The sequence below is a fragment of the Harpia harpyja genome, chromosome Z (genome assembly GCF_026419915.1).
Source record: "Harpia harpyja isolate bHarHar1 chromosome Z, bHarHar1 primary haplotype, whole genome shotgun sequence".
Taxonomy (NCBI): Eukaryota; Metazoa; Chordata; class Aves; order Accipitriformes; family Accipitridae; genus Harpia; species Harpia harpyja.
Window position 1 is genome coordinate 85,769,207 of NC_068969.1, and position 24,518 is coordinate 85,793,724.

General features: G+C 42.3%; 1 protein-coding gene across 4 annotated transcripts; it reads right to left on the reverse strand.

Moving 5' to 3' along the window:
• Nucleotides 1–665: 665 nt before the first annotated feature.
• LOC128137374 (programmed cell death 1 ligand 1-like) lies at nt 666–24,121 on the reverse strand. Of its 4 annotated transcripts, none has more exons than XM_052778252.1 (10): nt 13,839–14,227; nt 12,629–12,841; nt 11,416–11,475; nt 9,445–9,513; nt 8,419–8,772; nt 7,651–7,932; nt 6,293–6,403; nt 3,751–3,801; nt 2,721–2,786; nt 666–1,718 (listed from the first exon to the last, which is right to left on the reverse strand). In XM_052778252.1, exons 4-10 carry the CDS (start codon nt 9,497–9,499, stop codon nt 1,696–1,698), a joined length of 942 nt encoding a protein of 313 aa, XP_052634212.1. In that variant the 5' UTR covers nt 9,500–9,513; nt 11,416–11,475; nt 12,629–12,841; nt 13,839–14,227; the 3' UTR covers nt 666–1,695. The 4 variants fall into 4 exon arrangements, with proteins under 4 accessions (XP_052634212.1, XP_052634213.1, XP_052634211.1 ...); XM_052778253.1 differs by lacking the exon at nt 11,416–11,475 and adding an exon at nt 11,625–11,917; XM_052778251.1 differs by lacking the exons at nt 11,416–11,475; nt 13,839–14,227 and adding an exon at nt 23,800–24,121 and having other exon boundaries at nt 667–1,718.
• Nucleotides 24,122–24,518: the final 397 nt, after the last annotated feature.

A 24,518-nucleotide genomic window follows, 5' to 3' on the forward strand; every position in this document is an offset into this window, starting at 1 on the left:
TTAGTAGTGGTATGAAACTAAATCTGTGCATTGAGAAGAGTCAGTGCTTTTTCTACAAATGGCCCTAATATTTCCAAAGCCATTCTTGCACTGCAGGAATAATTAAAATTGGCCATCGCCTTCAGTGATACCCCTACTAAAAGCATGACCTCTAAAAGCATGTTGGGAAGCAGGAAGGGGTGTTCAAGTTCACATAGCATCCTTGAAGAATCAAACAGCAAGAATCAGTATCAGAATATGCAAGCCCTGCCATGAATTAGGGAAATCACTATGTAGTAACTATTTACTTAACTGAGGTCTACCAACTCCATTATGGTTTTGGGATATATTTCTCTATCCTACTACATAGGGCAGCTTGCTGAGATGTATATTAAACACAATTTCACATTAGCTAGATCAAATACTGCCAGCAGTGAAGCCCTGGGCCAAGGGCTGCATTCACATTCTTAGGACTGCACAGCAGACTCATTTACTTTAAACTGAAAAATAAAACCAGAGTCCAATGAGACTCCATCTGCCTCTTCTTTGTGGAAGCCATTAGAGGGATGACATGGGTGTAGACACTATTCTACACCCAAATCTTAGATACCTGATTTTCCCAGAAAGAGCACAAGTAGTGCTAACACTACTTATCAACAAGTCAAAGAGAGCAGGAAAAAAACCACAAGAAAAACACAACATATTTTATTAAAAAAATATAACTGTGAATAGCATTGTAATAAATAATTTTCATCTGTGTATGACCAAAAAAAAAAAAAGCTATTTTGCACCTAGCAAAATGTAACAAAGCAATAGCTTAAGAAATGGAATCCAGGAGCATGTTCCCTCAGCATTTCTTAAGTAATCACATGAGCATTTATTTCATGTCCTAGAAGTGAGAAGGTTCCCTTTCTTCTGTTCCCAAGATGAACAAAAAGGCAGTCCAAATCAAGCGCCGTTCTTCCAGAATGTCCAAAGCGTTGCATTATCCCCAAATAGTAAATCAGAATAGTAATGAGCGGTAACCAAGTAGTGCCAGCTATATCACAAGGAAATTAAATTCCCAAAACACTTTTCAGAGAAAGAGATCAAGAAGATCAGTATTATCTAATAATTGCCTAGCCATAGTTGCCAAGAGGGTTACAGCATCTATTTCAGGCTTAGCTGTGAGTATCCGGTATTTTAAGATCTACCGTAAGGACAGAAATTGCCCTGTCTGTACAGCATCTTGTCTTACTGCACCCTTATCTTTTATGAGGATCAAGTATTGAAAAAACTGTTCAAAAGCTGCAAAACAAAATCTCTGCAAGGAACTGAGAGCTCAGGTGGGGAAAAAAAAAAAGAAAAAAAGAAAGCCCAGAAGGTGGCCTATTCAAGAACTAGCTATGAAATTCATGATGGTCATAGACCTAAAGTGCTTTACCTTAAAAGATCTTTTTGACGTGTCTTTGACAGTGCATAAACTTGAGAAAGCAGAAACTTGGATATTTAAATAAATACCTCCAAACCTAGTCACAGAAGCCTGAATTCAAGGACTTTTTACACTAAAATAATTCTATTAACTTCACTGCAGTTTTTCCTGAGTTACAACAATATGGAAGAAGATTGCCATCGCAGAACAGAAATAAAAAAAGAATATCCCCTTAACAGACAGAACACAGAACATCTGAGCTGTCAAACTTTCACCACAGAGGAAAAAAGCTTCCCCTGCTTTCTCTAGGTCTTCTCAATTTGCATATCTGTAAAAGGAAGAATTATATGAATAAATTATCAAATTACAAAATTATGAAGTCACAAAACAGTTCATGGCTTTGGGACTCTTTCCTAGAGTTTGGAGGTAACAAAAAAATTTCCTTCATTGTCAAAATTAAAGATCTAAAATGAAATTACTTAAAAGGTCAAATAGAAAGAGATGATGATCATGGGAGGAAATAAAGTGGTAGTTCAAACACACTGGCAGGAAGCGCTCTTTAGCAAATACAGTGAAATTGCTGTGGCTTAGGTCCCCCATTCTTTTAAAATCTTCTTTTAAAGTCTTTCAAATACATTCAGTGCTCTATCTGGTGGTACCCCTAGCAGCATATCCCCAGGCCTTAACTCCTTGACTTGGAGATCTATACCTGCGGAACCAGCAGGCTTACCTTTGTTTATGTTTACTACAGTAAAGTGTAGCAGGGAGGGATTTGGGATGTAATTAATATAACTGCTTTAGAAATCAGCAAGAACATGAAAGAAAAACTTCAATAACTTCACCCTTCTGTTCCACACCACAGTATGTTTCAGAGATTTCAGAGATTCGGTCATTTATTTTCTTGCTTTGCTGAGACAGAATCTCACAGCTTCAGACTTGCTTGAGTGGCTGTGATGGGTTAAGGTCTCCCTGCCCATTGCCATCACCACTCCTTCAGTTGTGCTGGCACAACTGTTTCTGTAGCAAAAGTGTGAGCTAGAGAAAAGACTAATTTGGGTTGTTACATATCTCCACATCACATTTTCCTTTGCATGGTTTTTCTTTTTTCTTTTTTAAACCAGATTAATTATTTGATACAACTCCCAGTACACAATGAGCTATGATGGTGAGTTTGTAAGACAGAGAATGGGAGGCTGTACTTCTCTTGAAGACTCTGTCTGTTGAAACAAGGGACTAAACAAATCAGCCATGAATGAAGGCTCTGATGACAATGGATGATTTATGCTGTGTGCAATTTGTTACTATTTTTCCCTTTATCATTTATACTTACATTTCAGCTCTTTGTCTTCAAAAGAAGCATCTCTGCAGTCATATGTATCCTTATCTTTTGACAGCTCTTTAAACAAACATACATACAGATAACAGTCAGTGTAGCTTAAACTTTTCATGTAGTGATAAATCTTTGTTAACAGCTGCTATCTTAGGCTGTCCAGGAACTATGTGACTTAAATACAGATCGGGAGAAGAGATTAATACCAAATAATGTCCATTTTGGGCAAGTATTCTCAGGAGAGATTTTCTCAGGAAAATCCCAACTGCCAGTATGAACTAACTTTCACACAGCAGCTTAATTTGAATTGGTCTCCAAATAAAACCATACAACAAATTAAAAAAACCCCAAACTTGAGCCATCATGAGAGGGGGCTAAAGGATTTTAATCTCTTATTTCCCACTGTAAATATTAACTCTCTCCACTCTTTCCTCCATTTCTCACTGTCATGGTTGTACTGGCCATTCATTGAGCTTTGCTCATAGCAAGTAGCACGAGTATCCCAACAGGAGGAAAAAGAAACTGCTAGGGAAGCTAAAGCTTCTTCCTGTGTTTCTCTCAACAGGGCCAAACCCTCTGTCCTTAATGTTGTGACAAAGACCCTCAAATGCGCACTATAATACTGGAGAAAACACAGGATGATGCCAACACGGCTCAAATTGCAGCATAGGATCTGCACACCAGGATGTGCTGCCATCCTGAGGTATACGTTCCAGGGATCATGTCCCATCCTATCACAGACTTTCCAAAACACAGCACACCACTCTGTCTTTTTCTTGTGCATATCAGGACTGCATCTGCTCCTGGAACAAGTATGCTTTTCTTTCATGTTTTCGTTTCAAGAAGTTCACATAGTAATGAAAAGTCACTGTTCAAGTGTAATTTACAGTTATTACATAAATGAAAAGTAGAAAGTAAAATGAAAGTTGAATGTAAATCTGCATTTTGTTGCCACCATTACAAAGTAAATTCTCAAGCAATTATTTCTACAAAAATCACACTGAGCTAGATTTATGCTGTATGTACATACTTGCTGTTGATGAAGTAGCCACAGGTGTTCTGTTGTCCTTATTTGCTCTAGCTGAAAGAAAATAAGAGAGAAAAATCAAAAAGAAAACAAAATACCTACTTCAGATCTAATGGGGGCTTAAGCACACTGGTGGAAAGGGCTCACTTAGCATAGCATGATGATTGGCTCTCAAAACACTCAATTTCTTCAAAGACTTTAAAATATATTCTTCAGTGCCCCCAGTCTTGTCAGTTTCCTTTCCTATTCCCTTTCCTTGTTCCTAAGCCAGAACTCCATTGATGCTATACACTAACATCACTGGAAAATACTTGTTCAAATGGTTTTCCATTGTATATTTTCACCCAGAATTTGAACTTATTGGCAACAGGGAACAAGAAGGGGATCACCTTCTTAGTGCTTTTTGAGGGGACAAAAAGCCCATAATCCAGGAAGGTTCCTTTCCGAAAGAATCATTTGTCCGGTCATCTAGGACAGCTTGGGTTTTGAGAGAAAAACCTGTTGCTACTACTTTAGCTTATGAAACAACTTGCAGTTTATAATACACACAACACACATATATATTATATATAACATAATCATGATAATGACATACATCATGACATGTATATACATTATCATGTATACACACAAACAAGAAATATTACACAAACAACCTAGGAAACTTCTGACCTTCACTGAAATCCCCAGATGGGAATCTTCTCAGAAGTCAAGGATTTTGCTGTCCCTTCTTCTAGTTTCATATTCTGCTCCTATTCCTATCATGTTCTTAGGACAAGTATATTCTTACACGTTATCTACAGGCCCTCTACAGCCTGTTAGCATCACCTGCAAGCCTGGTAAGCTCATGAACACTTCTCCCAGGACATGTTTCCATAGCATGGATGCAGGAGATGAGTTTGTGACCAAAACACTGAATATCCACATTCAGTTCTTCTATCTTGTATTTATTTTATGAAACTTCAACATGAACGCTCAGTGTAGAGTTTGCTTATAGATCTTTTTGTTAATTTGCAGACAGAAATTAGGGCTGTTTCTGGTTTTCACTGTGGAAAAGAGAGCTGGCAGACAGGAAAGCCAACAGTTCTGCTATACCACCTCAGAAAGTACACCTCTCAGTGTGGAAGCTTTTGAGATACCACTTGAAAAGACAGTACAACTAGCCTTTGCATTAATTCCAGCTGAGTTTCATGCTACTACACGCATTTGCATCTCCTACAAAACTCAAGAATTTTGAGGGAGCATTTAGTCAACTATCTTGTTCAGGTTTTTGGAGCATTTCTGGTAATAATTTACAGAGTCATGCCAGTATGATATTACAATGCTAAGAGTACTGTATCAGCTTCAATGCCTCTTGTATTTTTTCTCTGCAGACAACTTGACAAAAAAAAATATTCAAAAAGTTATTTGGAAAAAAAGAAGTAGCTACGCAATGGCTAAAAAAAAATCCACAAATTTACTATACAGAGGAAGAGTTCTGGCCAAAACCATAATGTTCAGTAAAAACACTCTCCTTTCGACATTTTCAAATGAGTCCTATGGATGTTCTGAAATCTGTATGACGTTACTCTGCATGAAGAGTAAAAAAATATCCCTGAATATAAAATCCTCAAACACACGTCCCTTCCCTCCAAGGAAAAACAAACCACAAACAACCAAAGACAAAAACTGTAACAGTATTTATTTCAGATTAAGCAACATATTTCAAACATTTTTTCTTTAATTTGGGGGCAAACCGTATTCTTTTCATGCTCAGATACCCTAAAAATTATTTCTCCAAGTTTTTTCTTTTGTTAGCTAGCAAGCGAAAACAAATTACCACCAATGCTTTAGCTCTTCAGCATGCTGTGATGCTGAAAATGTCCAGTTCAAGTCAGTGAAGTGAACTGAAAAAGCTCAAAACCTAACAAGGAAATTAATCAAGTGGTATGAAGCCACAGTGGGAATACTCCCTCTTGTGAAAAAAAAATCTTTCAGACTCAAAACCTTGGACATATAACTTCATATGTAGTTCACCATTTTTGTGGTGTTTTAACCAGAATAAAGATATATGTAGAATTCATAACAATTAGATCACTTAAAAAACGCTCTAACAGTTCAGTGAAAATTTTCAGAGAATAAAGGAAAAAAAACCCTAAAAAACCTCCAGTGCCCTATGTGTTGCCAGCATTCTGGTTCCCAATCAAAAGGGAGGACACAGAATAGGAAACCTCCGTTTCCAGTAAGTGCATAAGCTGTGTTTTGATCTTTGAATAGATTAGACACTAATCTTTCTGCTCTACATCATTACCTATAAGAAAAGTTAATAGAGGTGCATGGCTAAGTGGTTTGTGAGAGGCTGACAACCTGTTCCACTCTGCTAACTTGCTAGTATTTAACTAAGTCAGATAAAGAAAAAGAAATAAACAATGTGGTAAAAAATCTAGTGATTTCAGGATGAAAGATCTAAGGCAGACTTCTATTATCTCATTCCACCTCTGCGAGGATGAATTAACAGACCATATTGAGAATAAGTGAGATATACTACAATAAATAATTTGAATACCTTTTCTTAGGCAGAGCATAACTAGAAGCACTGATCCAAATAAAGCAGTCACAATGAGAATTGCTCCAACAAAACGTCTGCTCTCAGTCCACAGAACACCATCAGCTGAATCTTCGAGAAAAACAAGTGGGGGAAAGACATTACATAATTGCATAAGCTTCTCCCTTTCATTTTCATTTTCACCATATTATTTTTGCCATGAGAACTTCAGACATGATAACAGCATTTTAGATTGTGTCTGAGTTCAGGTGCTGATGGTGCACTTCACCATATCTCACCCCAATAAAGGAAAAATAGGTAGGAGATATTAATATTTATCTTCACTTCCTGCATTCCATGTGATAGTGCCTTTGATTCCTATCACAAATCCTGCTTGTCACCAAGGTATGAAGCGTTACATCTAGCTTAGTTTCCCATCAGGACTACAGAAAAGAGCTGATTGAGAAAGAGAGTCTCTTTCATCTGGTAAAGCTCTGAATGCAAAGGCTAAGTGGCCTCCTTGAATCCCAGAGGTGTTTCTTGCTAAAACCAAACTTGGCCACTCACCACTCGTTGAAAGGACGACTTGGCTTTCTCACTCTCAGCTGCCTGTTTCCACCCCTTGCCAGTCCCAAAAAGTGTGCCAGCACAGGCGTTTTTAAAACTGCCTGATGAACAGGACCAGGAAAATGAGCTGACCAAGTAACCGTCTGATAAACAGTAATACTATTTTTGAGTTGGATCAGGTCTCCAGTCTGGCTGTGCAAGAAAGCTTGTGCAAACATATCAGGGTACAATGCAGAAATTAAAATAGTAATCAAAAGCAAAAGCAGTAGGGGTCGTGCCCAGTTAAATGTCTGATGAGAAATTGTATTGGTCTTCTCCATTCATGCATCTTCCTTCAATCCAGACTTTATGAGAAAAAAAATCTGTGTACAATTTGTTACATTTAAATATGCTCAAAGCAAAGGCTATCGTGGCAGGAAAAGACCATATTGTTCAAATTTATTTGACAGTTATCATCAGCAAAACAGAACATTCTTGGAAGGTGTGTTTAATTTATATGGGTGGGTTTTATTTCTAGGCTCCGAGCTATATGCTTTTCAAATAATGGAACTTTTTTTAACACTCAGACTCAATTTTCACATAACTGTAGGTCATGCAAAATTCCTATCCTTGAATTCTGTCCACACACGCATGATGAACATGTTAGTACAGTGGAAGTATACGCTCATAGCAAAACTTAACAACACAGGAATTTCTTTTTAGCCTGTTCAAAATTAGAAAGGAAAGAGAAACAAATCATGGCTGATTCAACTGGGACAAAATGACATAGTACCTTGAAGTGTATTACCATAAATGAAATTTAGAAATGTTACCTGCTATGTGTAAAACCGCAGATGTATTTTCTTGCAGCTCTTTGTTCCAGAATATACAGTAAAAAATCTCATCAGTTCTACTTTTGATTGTAAGGGTACTTGTCACACGATACAGCTGGTCACTTCCAGTTTCATAACTTGTGTTTGCCTTATCAGTCAAATCTTCATATTCTCTGTTTTGCCATATCACTTCAGCTTGTGGATATCCTTCTGACTGACATGTCAATTTCCATTTGTTGCCTCCTGTGCTCACCACTCCTTGGGTTATAGTTCTATAAGGAGCTAAACAAATGGAAGGAAATGATTATTAGTAGGAAGCTAGAAGAACAGCATATATTAGCAAGACACCTTTTTTCTATCCCCAGCCCCTGGGTTGAGCTTCTGTACATCAGCTTGTCTTTTGTAAATAATACTCTTGACAGGAAAAGTAAATATCACTATTGTGTCTCTCCATAGTAACTGGAGGTACAGGATTTATTACAATTTTGATGCTGTTTAGAAAACTGCATTAGCTTTTTGGTCTTTGCCCCATCTAAATGGTTTTGTAACACAATACCTTATATGTCATTATGGGAAATAAATGACAGAACATGGATTCAACCTAGTCGGAAACACAAAGTTAGACAGCTGCACAAGGGCCATGAGGCAGCTCCTGTCTCTGGAGAGGTTTCTGTAAATGCTAACCCAGACCTGTCTTCCTTCAGGGACTCCTCTGAAATCTTGTAACAGTATCAGACAGCGTTGAACCTCCTGCGGTTGCTCACTCACCCTTAACTCTCAGGTTAATGGTCTTGTAGTCGGCTCCCCCGTAGCCAATAAGACAGCGGTAAAACCCTGCATCTCTGAGCTTCACATCAGTGATCTGAAGGAGAGACTGTCCCAAGTTCAGATTCTCCTTCAACAATTTTATTCTTCCCCTAAAGTCACTGTGCTGACTTTTGAAGTCTTCCTCTCCTTTAAGAAGTACATAAACCTGCTTCTTTAACTTATCTTTCTTTTCCCAGCTGACACTTAAATCTCCAAACTTTAATTTCCCATTCACTGGAAATGTGCATTCCATGGTCACATTGTTACCATGTTCCACAGTGTAGAGTGACTGGGGAGCTTCAACTGTGAATAACGCTGAAAAACAAGATTTGGAAGAAAACTTAATTTTCCAATTATAAGCCCAGTCTTCAAAGTCATGTCTTACCATATACATAGGACATTTTGAGGACCAAAAGTATCTGCCCTGTTCAGAAAAGTTAAACATTTTTGCATGCACTTGCCCAAGTTTGGGACAAACTGGCCTATTTATACCTGCAGACACCTGCTTTGTGCACACACACAGTGTGGTGCTGTACTAAAAACAGGCGAAAGTGCGTGCACAGCCCCTCTGCTGTTGCTTTCAGAACACTGCCATGGTAGCAGGTGATTGTTAGTGCCTCAGATGGGAATGGTCTTTTTACATAAATGTCGATTGTTTTTACAAACAATGTTAAAGAATACATGACAATTCCCTGGTTTGACAACAAAACTTTTTGTGTAATGCAATTGGTACCTTGTCTGAAACAGTGGCTATGCTGAAACACTGACAGGGATTTCAACCTGGCCCCATATCAAAGAACACATATTAAGCACACATATCTACTTTAATGTAAAAGCATGCTAAGACCTTTTTATTTAAAGCATTAAGGAAAAAAACCCAAATGCTAGCACCTGAAGGAAGACCGAGGAATTAACATTTCTGTGCTTGTACATGGAAAGGAAACATACTTAAACAGTTCTACTGCTTCTTACGACTCAGCTTCTTACCATTTAGGAAATGCCAGTAGAGTAAAAATATATATAAAAGCAAAGGCTTTTCCATGATGTAGATAGAACCTAAAATGATAAAATAACAGACAAATATAAATACCTGCTCATTTTCTAACTTGCACTGTAAAATACACTTTGTAGTCACTCCACACAAAGAACCGAAGGCACTGAATTCCACTTTAACCAAAAACATCACAAAATTGCACCTTTAACTAAGTAGACGATCAGGCAGAAAGCTTCCTGCATGGGTCCAAGAAGAACATCTAATTTTATTTGCTTTAAACATTTGTCCTTGGTTATGGCAAAATGTATGCTTTATCACTATCTATCAATTTGTTAATAAATAATCACAGATAACCAACTGTTCCCCTAAACTGTAGCAGGGATTGTTGCTCCTGCTAGGAGGAGACTGGAGTTTTCTATACGTGTTCAGTGGAAGAAATAGAACTTAGTTCTTCCCCACCTGTTTGCCTTACTTTAACATACTGTGAACATACCCCGTTTTATAACACCTGGTCTCACAGTACTTATCACTGGACTCGTGAAGTTAACCTATACTGTGAACAGAATTCATGCGTTAATCAATCACTTAATGAGTATTTACAGAACAGTGCCTTTGTAAAACAGTGCAAAACCTGTCAGCATACAAACAAAATCTGTCATCTTTAATTTCTGCTGCTTTACATCTGAACATGTAAATTATTTCAATTTTCTGTCAGTTTTTCCCCTCTTTATTGACATAGCTTTTATACTCCTACACAACACTTCAACATTATGAAAGACTGACTAATGTCAACTCATACACTTAACCTTCACACACCCACTGCGTTTCCCGAGTGTGTATTTTATATCAGAGCAATACTAGTATCAAACACTGCCATCATTTTTCAAATTAATCTCAAGAAAAATTCAAACTCACTGTAGTGGAAATCTTTTGTGAGTACAGAGAAGTGTAGAATTTTATCTAAATAAAGTCCTTACTTTGGATACCCAAACAGCCACAAAAATAAGGAAAGATTGCCTTCAACTGTTTTCTAGTGGTAGTTCCAGCAGCTGTATAAGAAATTAGGTGACTGTAACATGCCTCACCCTTCCTAAATGATGAATTTAATCTAGACTGTGACTCTTACTATTTTTGGCAAGATGTTTTATTTTTCTTTCTCTGGTTGTCAACTGTAAGATGACAATAAAGTAACAATATTGTCCTGAATCATAAGACACGTATGCCTTTACAGTGTCGTGGCTAAAGGGAATTAGACTCCTCATAAAAATTTGACTCAGGCTACTTTTTTCCTCAGATTGGTACTGCCTGATCCCAATAGCAGGTTTGCAGAAGGCAACATAGATGGAGCCAAGAAAGGGAGTCAATCTAATAAATAGTTACGCAGGCATAAGCAATTACAAAAGGATGTTCTGCTACCAGGGAAGGGAAATAGAAGTAAGATCCTCAGGACGAAAGATGTGTTTCATTGATAAATAGATCCCAGGCTTCTTAATGTAGTTATGTATCCAATTCTTTCCTTAGCCACAAGTGATGTTCCTAAAAGCACTAGCAAACTGCTGCCTAATCCTGTGGGTACCCAAGAGTTTCTGGTCATGTGCACGCATGAGAGTGCCTCCATCATGATGCCACTGCCTGAGTAACAAGCAGTCCAGGGCACCAATTAAGGTCCAGAGTAAAGCTTCTTAAACAAGACAGAGGCATACCGATCTCACAAGTGTGCTGTGATCACACTTACTCTAGAGGCAAGCCTGCAGAAGAGCAAGCCACTGAGACTGATGTGTACAGGTGTGCACCTCTCTGCGCTCCCCATGCCAGAATGACCAAAGTTGTAGCACACTCAGCCCCCAAACACTTTCTGCTTTTTTTAAAGTAGAGGCTGTAGCTGAGAGACTGCTCAGAACAAATAGGATGTGCACTACAGTCACAGAAAGATACCTATACCAATGCATGCAACCCATACCCACTTTCTTGTCAGGAAATCTGAATGCCAGTATGAACTCCAGGAGAGGTGTTCTGATTGACTGCTGGAAAACGGGTGACAACAAGTAAGCTTTTACAGTTCCAAGACCCACACTTGTATCCTGCAATTGCTGAACCTTAATTTGCATGCTTTTTCCCACTGTAGAGAAAAACAAGCCTTACTACACAGAAAAGAAGTATGACTATTACTTACAAAATTCCTCAAGACTGACAAAGTCTGCCGCTGTACTCAATTTTTCACTTTCAGGGAGAAGAAAAGTAAGTCCAGGTCAAATCCACATGCCCATGAAAAAACCCACTCCAATAACCATTACAGACCCTTCTCCTGTTTCACCCTGAGCAGAAGGATCCCCTGGCTGGATTGGTTGAAGCAGCTCAAGACCTAGATGCCAGTCAAAGATCTTTACCAAAGCTGCAATCTTCTCTCTATTTTTCTTACAGAACCTACCACAATGCTTCTTCTCACCTCCTGCCAGCTTCTGACATCTATGGCAAACATAGTTTTATAAAAGCAAAAAGATATTCACTGTGCAAAATGCTCTTCAGTATTACTGCTGTATGTTTTCCTCACAATCAAATGAAGAAGACAGGAAAAACAGAACTATTTGCCCAAAGACTTCTTGTGACAGAACTTAAATGTTGATGTAACTTCACCTACTTCTTTAGGAAACTTCCCCATTATTGGAAAATTCCCCACTAGGGAAAATTCTCTATTGCTAACAGTGGTTCACTGTAACCAGAGAGAGAAACACTGGGAAAATCAGTACATAAAATGCCACAGGCATTTTAAGAAACATGTCTTCTTATCAAAGCTGTATGTGAGCAACAGCCCTTGGACTACCAGTAGAAAGAAGTCATCCATCTACACAAACTCAGGATCCCTACAGTATTAATCTCAAGCTGTGCCAAACAGCTGCTAACAATAACTGGACATTTCTACACAACTTACTCTTGTCTGCAAAGGTCATAATTAGGAATAATGGGAAGAGCATTACCTACCCTTCTCTGGTAAGAACAGATATTCTCTCCCCAAGATTTGAGCACAATGAAGGCCCTTGCCTTGCTACTGTATAGTGCAAGAAGAGTTGTTAAGCCTATACATTAGCTTAGCACTGTCTTTTTCTTTTTCTTGATTCTAGAAGTCATTCAAGAATACAGAAAAAACTGCAAGTATTGGAAGCCAAAAGATGTACTCACATTAACTTGCGGATCGTAGCAGGATAACCTGGTGAACAGCACAAAACAGAACTTTAAACCTATGTTTCAGTGTAAGTTCACCCAGTTATGTTGTCTTTGCATATCTCAGAAAAGGGTTGAGATTCTCAGAAGAGTTAAAATACTGTGAAACGACCACTTAAAAGTTTTCAGAAAGTATTTTCTTCTTTCCACTTGACAGCCCACTCACAGTATCTGTCATGGAAGCAAAAACACACAATACACAAAACTGGTTAGGAGTTAACCTTTTTACTCAATGTGTGGGAGGAACATGGAGACAGTGATACATGAAATAGCTGAATGTACACATTTAGGCTCTAATAACCTGAAACCACCTTAGGAGGTTGAGGGGGTGGATTTCTGCAATAGGTGAGACGGATGAAGGTTAGTTTCCACTGATTTCTTCTGTACTTAAAAACAGGTTTAATGACATTTTCTCAGAAAAAAAAGATGTAACAAAAAGAAACTGAAACAAATTTGTAAAATCCTAACTGTGAGACCACAGAAGCCGTTGATGTAGCTAGCTTTCAATGTCATGAATTTAGTTTCCTCTTCCTCGTTGCTTGCCTTGAGGTCACAAGAGTTGCTTTTACCATATAAGCATTTAGTAACAAATAAAAGGCCAGGACAGGTTTTTTTGTTTTGTTTTTTTTTGGCAGTTGTTTGTTTGTTTTATATATATGTCTCTCTCTATGTATACACATACGCGCATCTGTATGAATACATACACATACATACACACACACACACACACGTTTTACCGCACAGTTATATACTGCGGTTGGTCGAGTTTTGCCTGTTTTACCTCTGTTCTGCCACGGATTTTCCAGACAAATACCTCAGCCTTGCCCGTCTCTGGGTACTCCTTAGCAAACCGCACGACCGGAGCAGCCTTCATTCAGGGAGGGAGCGCCCGGGAAGGCGCCGGCAGCCGCCGGCCTGTGCCGCGGACGCCCCACGGCAGGACGCGGTCCGTGCGGCGCCAGGCCGGGGCACCCGCTGCCGCCAGCCCCTCGCCCCTCGCCGGGCTAAGCTCCGGGACCGGCCGCCTGCACCGTCCCCGGGCGCAGGAGGGGCCGGCGGGATGCAGAAACACCCGCTCCCGCCCTCGCAGACAGCGGACCCGGGGGCGGGGGGGTGGTGGGGCGGCAGAGACCCTCCCGGCCCACCCCCGGCCCGGCTCCCCCCGTACCTGGCGGACCCTCGGGGCGCTGCGGGCCGCCTCCCCCGGCGGCTGCTCCCGGCGGCGGCCGCTGGGACTCTGCGGGGCGGCGGCGGCCGCCCCGCCTCGACTCGCCTCAGCCCGACCCGGCCCTCCCCGGTCGCCGCCGGTGCGTAAGACCCCGGCCCCGGCCTTCCCCGCCCGCCCCCACTGCGGGGTCATCGGCGGGGACCGCGCCGGGAAATCCTGCCGGCTGCGGCCCTTCGCGGAAAGCCCCGGCGCCGGGCTCCCAGCCCCGCGTTTCCCAGCGCTCAGCCGGAGCGCGCGGGGAGCCCTCCCGGGCCACCTTCCCGTTCCCGAAAGCCAGCGGCTGTCAGGAAACAAAACCGAAAGCGGGCACCAGCGCCGCTCCCCGTTGCTTTCCTTCTCCCGAAAAGGTGTACCCGGCGGGAGCGGCACGACGCATGGCTCAGGCAGCTCGCCCTTTTTTTTTTTTTTCAACAGGAAACACTTTCGTGGTGAAATCCTATCCTTCACTCCCCGAACGGATGGCTTGCAGGGTGAAACCTACTTAGGTGGAGGAAGACTGGCGTCAAAGGACTGGCCATCTGTCTGACTACACAGCATCCGGGATGGCCATGAAGTCCAGGAGCTGCCTGCTGCTTCTCCAGAGACAGAGAAGCAGTCCAACTTTATTTAAACAGCTCTGTTCCCTGCCACTTAAAGATCCTGCTGAGGGATAAAACTCCCACTCAATAACCTGATAATACAACCTGATAATACACTATGATATACAGCTTCTTTGCTGTGATAATGTTTCTTATGAAACATAACCCGAGCAAGATGTCTGCCGCAACTTTCCTGAAAGAAAGCAACCCCAAAATAAGACTATTACTCAGGACATTAATCTACCAAAGAACCAAGGAGCCATTGCAAGAACAGTTTACTAGCGAGTACATTTACAGGGTGGAATATAAAGTAAAAAATGTAAGCCATGGCAGCACGCACGTGTCAGAGATGCGTACTGAAGGAGGGGAAGGACACCCAGCCCCCCATGTCTCTCTGTGCTGTAAGTATCAGGTATTGCCACCTGCAATACGAAGTTAACGTTTTCATGGGCCGTAAGCCAGCAGCTGCTTGAGAAGCCAGCAGCGTCCCTACCTGGAAGACATCGGGTTTTCTGTTGATACAGCACATTGCCGTGGAGATGGCCTGACAAGGACCCGTTTCATTCACTGACTTGGGTCCAAATCTTCCAAAATCAGGTAACACGAGCCCCTCAGAAAGGAGGATGTGGAATGTTAAGTTGTATGATAAAAGCTCCTCGGCACGCCCCCAGAGGGGCAATGGCAGGTGGGGAAGCCCAAATAACACCCTGTCCCTGCTGCTCCCAGGCCCATCACAGGAGATACCAGCCCATCAGAGACCCATCTCCACAAGCACAGAGGAGCACAGAGGCCCCAAGGCAGGTGGGAACGCAAATAAAAGGCTCAGGGGAAGGGACACCCTGCCTAGGGCACTCCCAGGAGAGCCTCAGCCCCAGGTCTGATGCCCACCAGACTGAGCCAACACCACAGCACCTTTCAGCCTGAGGGAGCCGCTGCCTGGTGGTGTGCTGTGGGACACATAATGGGATGCAGGGGAAGAGCATTTCGGCATTGCACAGGGCTTGTTATGAGATGCTTAGGGAAGGAACCAAAGGTTCCAAAGGGATATAGATCTAGGAGATTTTGGGAGGAACAAGTGTGAGACAACAGAGGGATAAGTGGTTAAAAAGGACCAGTTGCATAGAAATAGTTGCTGGATGATGCACTTGTCTGGCCATGCCCTGCACCCAGTCAGTGCAGTCTGTCCCCTTTTCTTGTTAAATCGCTTTCTGGCTTTTCTGACTCTTTATTCGGGGTGAGTGTGTGTGTATATGGGGGTCTGAGTGCCAGCAACTGGAGTCGTACCATGGGTCGGAGGACCCACGTGTCCCTAGTGCAGCAACTAGAGACCGGAGTGGGTGGACTTCAGTGCCAGCAACTGGAGTGAGATCTTGGCTGTAGGGGGCCCTGTGTCTGTGATGCCAGCAGCTGGACTGGGACCATGGGGCAGAGGGGCCCTGTGTCTGTGTGCTGGTGGCTGGGGACACTTGAGTGACACCAAGTGCCAGCCCCTGGGATGGGCATCGTGGTATAACCCCAGCTGGCAAATAAGCACCACACAGGTGCTCGCTCACTTCCCTCCCCTGCAGTGAGATGGGGGAGAGTATCAGAAAAAAGTAAAACTCGTGGGTTGAGATAAAGACAGTTTAATAAGACAGAAAGGAAAATAATAAGAAGAAGAACAACAATAATGACAATAATAATAATAAAAGAATTGGAATATACAAAACAAGTGATGCACAATGCAATTGCTCACGACTTGCTGACCAATGCCCAGTCAGTTTCCGAGCAGCAACCCGCCCTCCCCGGCCAACTCCCCCCAGCTTATATACTGGGCATGACATCAGATGATATGGAATACCCCTTTGGCCAGTTTGGGTCAGCTGTCCTGGCTGTGTCCCCTCCCAAATTCTTGTGCCCCTCCAGCCTTCTTGCTGGCTGGGCATGAGAAGCTGGAAAATCCTTAACTTAGTATAAACACCACTTAGTAGCAACTGAAAACATCAGCATGTTATCAACATTATTCTCCTACTAAATTCAAAACCAAACCACTATACCAGCTACTAGAAAGAAAATAAACTCTATCCCAGCCAAGACCAGGACAATGAGGCAAGTGACCAAAGGCCCATATTCCCTGGGTGCAACGCCCAGAGCAAGAGGGCGTGTGAGTGTGTGCACACAAGCAAAGATTCAGCTGGATGAGCCAGCAAGTACATGCGGTGCGTGGGAGGCAGGGGCTGGGATTCTCTGAAGGTAAGACCACAGAAGGAGCTGGGACCCTACTGAATGGTCCAAGGGAGTCCCAGACACCTGCTGGAGAGACCATGGGTCTGGGGAGTCTCTAGGGGAGAGACCCAGTGGGGATGTGGGGATGTCTCCAAGGGAGACACCACGGGCAGTTGGTACTGGGGGAGCAGGGGATTTCTGGCCAGCTCTAGGTGGAGGTGTGTGCGGGGCGAGTGGGGTTTATGCATGTAAGGGAGGTGTCAGTACCAGCAACTGGAGAGTGGCTGCAGACCTCGTGGACTCATGTGTCTAGATGCTAGACTAGGAGACTGGGATCCAGGGGCAGCTAGTGGACAGACTGAATGTCTGAGCACAGCTGCAGGAGGAATCCACCTTGTACGTATGTATATACATTCCCACCAGCAGACCTCTGTTATGCTCAGCCAGAGAGAGTAACATGATGAAGCTGTTGATGCTGTTTGTGCAAGTGCTCCGCATGTCTGTCTGTGTCATCTGTATGGCTGGCTGCGTGTACGTATATAATGTGGCGTATACATGAGCTCTGTGTGCATGTGCCTACTGGGAACACATGCTCAGCTCATACTGGTTGGACCTGTTGGCATGGGGCTGCAGCAGCCTCACCTCTCTTGGGCTGTCAGATCTGCCTGAATCTCCTGACATGCAGAACTGCTCCTTTCAGCCAGAATCACAGCATCAACAACTGTTACTCCCATTCTCTGTGTGTTAGATACCTTTCAAAATAAAAGACACAGAGCTACATTTGGAATGCAATAGCTGGAATGTTTTACTGTATTCTGTCATACACTCTGAACAACATTTATGGACTTAAGCTGCAAATTTACTACTGAACTTATACCCGCAAACCTACTGGTTGTAGTTGAAAATAATGTATTGTTTTCTGTAGAGAAATCAATTTTTCTACCTTTGTTCCTTTTATTGGCCTGCTGACTTAATGATCGATGTCTACCCCAACCTTAATACATGCCCTGCTCTGTTATTGGTGTATAGTTTTAGTTGCACTTTATTGCTAAATCTGACATTAGAGACAAGACTGAACTTCTATAACACGTGCGTTAGTGAAACTAATTCCATTTTCCATATGGAAGTGGAATATGGAAACATTTTCCAATTGGGAACTGAAAGTAGCTTATGCACAGTACGACTGCATCCTTCCTGAGGCTTCCGGAGCACAGGTTGGTTTTGCTGCACATCTCCCCTGTTTTCAAACAAGTACCTCAATGGAACTGTATAAAAACGTGCATTTACTCTTAGTATGCTGAAGAAAGAATACAGATTAGACCAAGCTTAATGACAGGTACACTTAAAGTATTATTTATGGCCAAAGGGGAAACAGAGCTTCTATATAAAACTAAGACTTTTTTGCTATCACACCAAGCCTGCATTCGTCTACACCACATAATTATGTTAGTCATAAAATCATGGTGGTACCATGCAAAGATAACGAAAAATAAAACAAATTAGCCACAGAAAATGGATCACTTAGTGAAACTGCTGCCAGAGACAAGCCAAATAACACCAAGCTGCAGGCAGGTCAAGAAAAGTTTAGACAGAGCAGGCCTGAAAAACCTCAGCCTGAGGCCTTGCAAACTCAGTACAAAGCTTATGGCCAGCTACTAGGACTGGAGATACAGTATCACAAGGCTACATGGTAACAACAGTTCCCTGGGACTACAGGGATTAGTTGTAGTAGTTACAGTGTACTGTAGCATACCTAGCATATGTAGTTTGTGTATTGGTCACATTTGGTATTTAATATGCAGTGTTACATACCTAAAATCCTTCTGTGGATCTAAAGACTGCAGGTCAAACAGAAGATAGGTGACTAAAGTTAACACCTGGCTTTACAAAGCTGTCTTCATTACCAGGAGGGCTAAAAGGTGTAGCCAACCGATACCTACGAGACCATGCCTCAGAGCACATCTGGTTCTCTGGAAATCCTTCTCACATCCACAGGGACTGCTGCAGAGGGTAACCAGAGCCCACCGTGATAACAGCAACAGCGTCCGTGACCTCTGCATACACCATAGAGAAGAGGACAGCAAGCTGTACAAACTCCATAACGATAATCCAGAAGTGTTAGAGAACTTCTCTAATGGTATCAATCATGATCAGGTACTGGAGGGCTCTGTTAGACTCACAAAATGTGACAATATGAGAAGGACAGTAGAAACAAAAAATTAAATGTTAAAAGCTTCTTCTATTCTTCAGTTTCTTACAGTGAAGAAAATGCTTTCTAGTAAACACTAAATCAAATCCCACTAGAAAGGAAGAAGATAATCAGATCATGGGAGTGTGTATCACCTGGTTAGCACTTGTGATGCAAGAATCCTTTTCCAAATGAAAAACCAAATAAGCAAATACGAGCTGAGCAAACATTATCCCTGGGAATTACTAAACAGCAGCATATCTCTTTACTAACTTCTTCACTTTGAAGTCACAGGTGAAACAAATCTATTCCACATGTTGTTATCCAGTGGGTTCCTCTCCAGCTGCAGATTTCACCACCTAAATTAACAACAGAATTTGGATTTTGCTTTTAAAATATCAGGAATTAGATGAGCAGGAATTAAAATTACCCATCCAGTTTTGTCCATGCAGTTCAGAAAAGAGGCACACTGGTCATGGGAACTGGTGCCAGACATGAAGGTAACCAGTACAACTAATTCAGCTCATATTTTGATAAGCTTTAAATTGTTTAGTAATAAACATGTCATTTGTAAATGGCAAATTTACCTATACAGCTAGGTAGTGTACATAAAAATAAAGCTACAAAACAGTCACAAAACCAGACAATACAGTCACTAACCAGTCTGAGAAGTCTCTTTCCAGTAAGAACAACAACTACAAAAACATTCCCAGAATGAAGAGGAAGCTTCTAGTTTAAGAGCAACTTTACTGAGCTGATAAGTGCTTTAGTTAACTAAGAGGATTAGATAACATTGGGATTTCCCTTATTGCAAACAAAAAAATGCTGTGTCAAAGCTAAAGGTTTACATTCACTCTGTGTACGTTCTCCAATTTTCAAAGTTCACATATCTATATATATTCTCGCACTTCCTTTTTTTCAAAAGTTGAATACTATGGGAAAACAAAACCCCCAGATCTTCAAGGATGTAATAATTTTTTGTCATTAACAGAAGATAGCAGAAATCTGGATTTTTTTGCTGAACACTCATACCCAAAATAGAAATAAGCAATTGTCACAAGTTAAAGAACTAATTATCATGGGGTTAAAAAAGTCTTACAGTCATCCATGTTTAGTCAGTACGCTTCTAGTGTACTCAGACAAATACATTGTGGTAAAATAGGGAAATTGGTCTGCTAAAGACTATGAACTTAGGGCATTGATTTTTATCTCTTTCAAACTGTTTAACTATTTTGATCCAGCAACTTTAAAGTTGTAAGGTATTAAAAAAGCATTTGCTGTCCCATTTTGAAAAATGTTGACAGATTTTGGAATTTAATTTTGTAGATAATCCTTCCAGTTCTATGGAATCAATCAGGCAGACTGATACAGATGTAACCTCCTTTCCAAATATTAATTCTACAGGCTACCTCTAGCATGATTTGCTTCCTTATTGATTTGGATTGTGAAACTGAAGCAGATAATGAATTGTTTTATGCCCAAACCATTATAGTAAAATTCAAACTGATTCATCCAAGTGCACTACGTATAAAGATAAGAGAAAGAGCGCTTGCTTTCTTTTAAACATTTCTTCTGGTTGTTCTTCTATGTTCCTTTTTCTTTCTTGTCATGTAAAAATCACATTTAACTTATCCAATAAACATCTGCATTGGCACAAGTTATACTTATTTCCATTTTTTGGTTACTTAATTCTTTTGGTTAAGTACCACAACCAAAATTTCTAAGATTTAATTATTTTTGGACCAACTATTTGTGGAGAAAATACATCTTATAATTTAAATCTTTAGAAAAAGATGACAAGAATGAAGGAGACATGACTGCCTGGCTAATGGCTGCCAGTTTTGTGTTCCTACAAAATGTCTTTATGGCTGTGTGTGGGTCTTCTGCAACAGCAGCAATCCCTATAGCTTTCTGGTCTAATGGAACACTGCCTGCCCCCAGAAATGCCAATGATCCAACAGCACCATACAATATATGATGCTGCCTGATTTTTTGCTCCATATCATGACCTGACAGATTGGTGGCAACAGGCCATAGCCTGGAGTACTGGGACAAGAGCCTGTGCCTAAGCCTAGGTTTTATACTGCTGTACTCCACAGGACAATGGTTCCCAGCTGATGATGTGCCAGCACATCACGAATAAGGCACCGTACTGAAGCAGACTTGGTGGCATGACTTAACCCAGCTCTTGTTCTTCATTATGCATTTGAAACACAGTGGTAGCAAGATGCTGATGGAGGCGTAAAACAGGTATCAATCAGCTAAGCAGGACAGAGATTCTGGATTTGACTGTGGCTTTTCAGAGGTGTTTCTGATTGCCTGTAACAGCCACTCAGATGAAGAGCAGCAATGTGGCTGGGGGCGTGGGAACCAGAACAGGACAGGCAATGTTCCCCAGTGCGGTGCCATAAATATTCACAATGTCAGTGAAGTCATACTGTTCAGCTCGTGTGTACAGCAGCAAGCAGGTATCAGCAAGGATAGGCGAGTGCTGCAGCCCCTGTTGCAGATGGGCTCCTCCCCAGCGTCTGCGGTCTGGTGTAGCTCAAACCTGCCTCCCCACCACATGCATAAACCATAGTGGCTCTTCATGCCCTGTGCAAAACTAGCCTCCATTCTCTCTGCTACTTCTGAAATCCTTAATCCTTTCTTCAAAAACTAGCCCCCTTTCCCTAGCAATCAGCCACAGTTTCCCCCCTTGTTCTCTATTCTTGTATTATTGAAATTTGCTGCCCCATCATGTTAACCCCTCCACAGAAACCAGACCTCTACAATACAGAGGTCTACCAGAGCTGCAATACAGAGTTCTACTGCACTCTGAAACATCTTTCTGCTTAAGGAAAGAAGAAATTTGGGCAGACCGAAATGGTTTGCTTGGCTGCGAGGGGCTTGGCGGGTGGGGGTGGATGATATCTTTGGTAACCTGCTTTGAAGAAGAATTACATTCTCTCAAATTTACCAGTGAGACACCCATCAATCACAGTTTTCTCCGATGAAGCCTCAGTAAAGAAACGCTTGTCAGTCGCTGCCAGTGCAGTACTACCATCTTGCGTGGAGCTGGAGTATAGCAGGAAATTTCTGCCCTGGATCTCTACTGCACCAGGAGCAGGCAACACCTCAGGGAGTTGCGTGCCACCTTCGTGTTCATCACAAAAGCCACTACTCCAGCCCACTTGGAGGATGGATTCTTCTACTCAAGGATGGACAGGTCTGTTACCAGCAGTGCGTAATTTCATCTATTAGTTATAATTTTTTCTGTCCTCCTCTGCCTTCTCACTCCCTGACCCTTTCTTACAGCATTGCTCTCTCCCTCCTTCTCAGTATGCCACTCTTTATTAATTTTTTCAGTTCCTTCCCATTATTATGCTAATCTCCATTTTTCATAACATTTTACACAACCACCCATCACTCATGTATCTAACAGACTTCCATGTAGCCTTCTACAAAACCTTACTACCTTCTTGGATTGCAAGCAATCAGAATTAAGTACACATAGTCCAATGCATCCTCCAGTTCTTTGCACAGGATTGTCATTTTGTGAGTCAGCTTCCCTGTTTCCCCCTCCCTTGGTTGTTGCTGTCATTCACTGTATCTTCATGACAGAGAATGTTTTGATTCTAGATACAACCTTACGAATGTACTAAAGCCCAGAGAATTTTGGCAGAACAGAGCTTTTCAATGTTCCTTTCCTATGACTCGCAGCTAGTTTAGATAAACCAAGACTTGTGCAAGGATTTTTATTCAAGTGAGCAATATAATACCTTCAGTAAAACTATTAACTGTAGGCAAAACCCTCCCTTTCAAAGGGGTATGCAGAATCTTGAGCCAGATGCCTTCATCCTTGCAAATGCTTACCTCTATAAGCAGTTAAATCAACACTCACTCTATACTGTAAATTGACAGTAGAAGTTTGACATGGACCAGTCTCTAAAACCTCTGGAGCTGAAAATACATGTTTTCATGTCATGTTTTTAAAGTTTGTAACTCCTTAGACACTAAAACTATGTGTGGTCAAGCGATTAAATACTTTTAAAAGTCACAGGCATTTCTAAAATATCACCAAAAAAAATCAAGTTCTTGGAAAGACTTGAGGTAAAAGTGTTAAGCAATTTTCCACAACAGAAAAAGAATGGCTTTTTTTCGTTACTTTTCTTCTATTTTTGCTGTGCCATTAAAAAAAGGCGAGAGAGAAAAAATGGGAAGAGACCTGTCTTCTCAGACATTTTTTTCAAAACCACAACCTTTGCAAAAACGTATGCATTTAGAAAATGAATTAATACTAACAACAAGCATCACTTGCAGGTAAAGACTTTAGCAGATATAAGTATGTGAAAATGACACTTATTACAACTGAATCTTGAACTAGAAGACTCTTTCTAGAAAAAGATGATTAATTCTTGTCGTAAGGCGAGATGGCAAATTCCACTATGAGATGGTGTTTGAAATGCCATATATTCTCATGGACTGGTGTTGGAAAATTTAATGAGGTACTCTTTAGTGCCAAAAGAATCACAGGAATCCTATCCAATATTTGTATCACTCTCTAAAAAGCCGGCTAGCAGAGCATAATTTTTGTCTCAACACTTCTTTAATTACAAAAATTTAATTTCTTTGGATTTCAAAGTCAGCCTTTAATTATGATGATGCCACGAAAACATTCTGACCCATGATGAAAGGCAGAGTAAGACAATAAGCCTAAGTGTCAAAAGCATTGAATTCCTTACTCTGCTAACTTACACTTAGTACCTGGTTGCATCATGCCCGAGTTGTGAACCTGCCAGGGCCCATGTATACATTTTACGCGGAGAAGAGATGTTGGAAGTTTCTCGGGACAGTTTCTATAGACAAATAAAAAAAAAAAAAAAAGGAAAATGACACACAGCCCGCTGCGGGACTGGCAGTTCCCATCCGGTGCATTTTCAATACCCACCCAAGCTGCAAAAACAGGACGAAACCCATCGCTTCTTCACACGTGTATGTTCTGGAGTTGCCTGAAACCTGCAACGTCATTCCAGTGCCACGATACTCCTCGGTTAAAAACGCACGTGGTACCAGTCCCACTCGAACGGAACCGCATTTTTTTCAGACAACTGGAGGATTTAGCTCAGAAAGAAAACAAAAACAGGCGAGACGAAGCGTTAACCTGGTTACAGAAACCAAGGGCCCAGCCACATACAAGCGGTGCCGTTCTCCCACAGGGACCTTTCAAATGGCGGCGGCCACTGCCCTCCCTCAGGGAGCACCCTCCGGCCGCGCGCACCCTGCCCCGCTCTCCCGCCCTCACGAGGCCGCGGAGCGCGGGGGCGGCCGGCAGCCCCGGCGGGGCGGGGCCAGGCGAAGGGCGGCGGGGCAGCCCGGCGCCAGTCCTTTAAACTCCGCCCGCCTCTACCGGCGCCAGCCAATCGCCGGCCGCAGACAGCGCGGGCGGGGAGGCCGGTGACCTGCCGCGGAGCCGGCCGCAGCCGTAGCCCCCTGCCTGTGGCCGATCGGCGCCTTTCTCGGAGGAGAGAAGAGGTGAGGTGAGGCGAGGCGCGGCGCGGCGCGGCCCGGTGCGGCGGGGCCCGGCCCGGCCCGCCGGGCGCCGGGGGGCGGCCCGCCCAGCGGAGGCGGGCGCCGAGGGCCCGCGGGAGCGGTCGGTTCCCCGCCGGC

Coding starts and splice junctions, on each gene's coding strand:
- LOC128137374 (XM_052778252.1), bottom strand. CDS start 9,499: ATGGAAAAGCCTTTGCTTTTATATATATTTTTACTCTACTGGCATTTC. Junction 7,933..8,418: donor CATTAACCTGAGAGTTAAGG/GTGAGTGAGCAA, acceptor CCATTTGTTTAG/CTCCTTATAGAACTATAACC. Junction 6,404..7,650: donor TGCGGTTTTACACATAGCAG/GTAACATTTCTA, acceptor TTTTTCTCGAAG/ATTCAGCTGATGGTGTTCTG.